The sequence below is a fragment of the Silene latifolia genome, chromosome 1, assembly GCF_048544455.1.
Source record: "Silene latifolia isolate original U9 population chromosome 1, ASM4854445v1, whole genome shotgun sequence".
Taxonomy (NCBI): Eukaryota; Viridiplantae; Streptophyta; class Magnoliopsida; order Caryophyllales; family Caryophyllaceae; genus Silene; species Silene latifolia.
In genome coordinates, this window is record NC_133526.1 from 134,920,202 (window position 1) to 134,922,833 (window position 2,632).

The 2,632-nt window shown below is 42.1% G+C and overlaps 1 protein-coding gene across 1 annotated transcript; it reads left to right on the forward strand.

Moving 5' to 3' along the window:
* On the forward strand, positions 1-1,287 carry LOC141656517 (uncharacterized). The gene is made up of 2 exons (XM_074463432.1): positions 1-180; positions 271-1,287. The coding sequence occupies exons 1-2, from the start codon at positions 1-3 to the stop codon at positions 1,285-1,287; spliced, it is 1,197 nt and encodes a 398-aa protein (XP_074319533.1).
* The last annotated feature ends 1,345 nt before the right edge of the window (positions 1,288-2,632 follow it).

Consider the following 2,632-nt stretch of genomic DNA (forward strand, 5'->3'; position numbering starts at 1 on the left):
ATGGAAGGGGACGATGAATTTCTACGTCCTCCATGGGTAGACGTTGAACTTCAACGTCCATTATGGGTTGGGATGTGCACTGTTCACGTCCATTATGGGGAGGGACGTGTAGTGTTCATGCCTGTCCTGGTGATGGACGTGAATATTCATTGTCCGCTCATGGTTCGGACTATTAAATTGGTTTTTCGTCATTTTATTTAGTTTTTTTTGTAAATTTAGGTCGTTTTACATATTTAACATCTAATCATTATTAATTTTGCGTGTTAACAGGATTCATTTGAGGTGTTTGGTGTAAACGGTGTTAATTACAACCATCTATTTGAGATGGTAACATGTTTTGCGAGTCGGGATGAGGCGTTTGACTGGGCTCAGAAAATAGCTTTTGATAATGGGGTTGCCTCAGTAAAAGCATCAAATGGGTCCAAAAAACATAAACAACCCGAGTTGCAAGGCTCATACTTTCGTTGTTCAAGGTACGGCCGAACCAGAAAGAAGATCGATCCTGATATTCCCGAGAAGCCTAAGAAGAAAGGGACATCTAAGTTTGAGTGTTTGTTTCGGGTTCGAGCCGTGGAGAACCAGGCTAATGATATAAATGGGAAGGAGTTGATTGTTTGGAACATTTTTACCTCGGAGAAAGATGGTTATCACAACCACCAAGTAGCAAAGTACAAAGACGGTGATAGGCATTTTGCGGGTTTGGATGCCGAAGAGAAAGAGTTCGTGAGGCAACAAGTCCGGGCATCGATTCCCTCAAGAGATATTATAAATGGTCTTCATCAAAGAACCCCCGATAAACCCCAACCTACAAGCGCCCAAATTTATAGCGAGGCAAACAAGGTTCGGCGTGAAATTAGAGGAACACGGAATACCGCTCAACAAATGTTTGCTCTAGCCGTTGCTGCCAAGTATGTGGAATGGCACAAATCAGATCCCGAGACAAAGGAGCTCAGTCATGTTTTTATGTCTCATCCGAAAGCCGTTAAAATCTTCCGTGCTTATCCACATGTGGTTCTTATTGACTCGACGTACAAGACCAATGTTTACAAAATTGCTCTTGTTGAGGTTGTTGGTGTAACACCGTGTGGGTCTTCCTTCTTAATTGTTGTGGTGCTCCTTCCGTCAGAGTCGGAAAACGATTATGGGTGGATGTTGATGAGATTAGGGGAGCTACTCAGTTGTACGGGTTCATCTATTTCTGCCTTTGTCACTGATCGGGAGATGGGTTTGATCGCCGCTGTCCCTTTATTCGAGCACTCCCCACCTTTTGTGTCGTTGGCACATTAACCGTGCTATGGAGAAATAAGCACTCTCAATGGAGAAATTGATGTGGTACAAAGATATCATAATGCACAGTAAAGAAAGCGGTTGGTACCGCGTGATCAATGCATCCACCATTGATGAGTTTAGGAGCGCTTGAGAATCTTTTAGTGAAAAGTGGGAAGAGTTGGCAATTTATGTGATCAATACATGGGATAAATACAGGAAGAAGTTCGTGAGCTGCTATACAAACCAATACTTACATCTTGGAAACACGGCCACTTCCCGGGTAGAGTCCTCCCATTCACTTTTAAAAGCTTGGTTGAAGAGTGCTAACCTAAACCTTGACACTATGTGGTCCCGTATTCATTTCATGCTTGAAGCGCAACACTCGAAGATTAGATATGAGCTAGAGGTTTCGAGGAGTAGGCCGCGAAATGGAGATCGTGTATTTTCATTGTTACAAGGAAATGTCTCTATCAATGCCATAGAGATAATGGAAGAAGAGATTAAGAGAGGGATAAATCTCGGGAATGTGTTGGAAGACCATTGTGGATGTGTGCTAAGGGTTACTCATAGGTTACCTTGTGCTTGTACATTGATCCATTTGCAAAGAACTGGTAAGAGGGTCCATCTTGAAGATGTTCACGCTTATTGGAGGACCTTGGAGTACGACAATGTCCAAACGATACCCAAGACCGATAATGATGAGTTGGAGGAGCTTATTAAGGAAGCTAGAGCTAGTGACCCGGCTAAGAAACAGGTAATCATTGAGAAAATGCGAGATGGTCTTCACCCGGAAGACGAGGAAATTATACCACCTCCTGTTAGAGAAAACCCCAAAGGGAGACCGAGGGGTTCTACTATTTGTGTCATCGCCCAGGATGAAGTTGGAGAATCTCGTAGTTGGCAATGTATCACATACTTATCCCTAAGGCCCACAACCCAAGTGTCGAGGCCATACGGTGTTTTATGGATCGTAAATTACCATTTCCATTGGATGAGATTGCATTGTTGAGTACCATCGAGAGATCCACCGATGCCACCAATCGATCCTTTCTGGCAAGGGTCAAGAGACCCTTTGGTTGCACCATATGCTGATTTGTACAAGACAAACATCGAGAAATGGCATACGTTGATGGGAACTAGACCTAAAGTTTATGGCAGAAGACGGCGTTCCACATCAACTGACCCAGAAACTTCAAGGAAATTAAACTTTGATAATGTATTTAAAGTTTGATTATGTAATAATTTAAAAAAGTGACCGTTATAATTATAAATGTCATCGTTATAATTTTAAAAAGTACCGTTTAAATTCAAAAATACCGTTACAATTCAAAAAGTACCGTTTAAATTCAAAAATACTGTTACA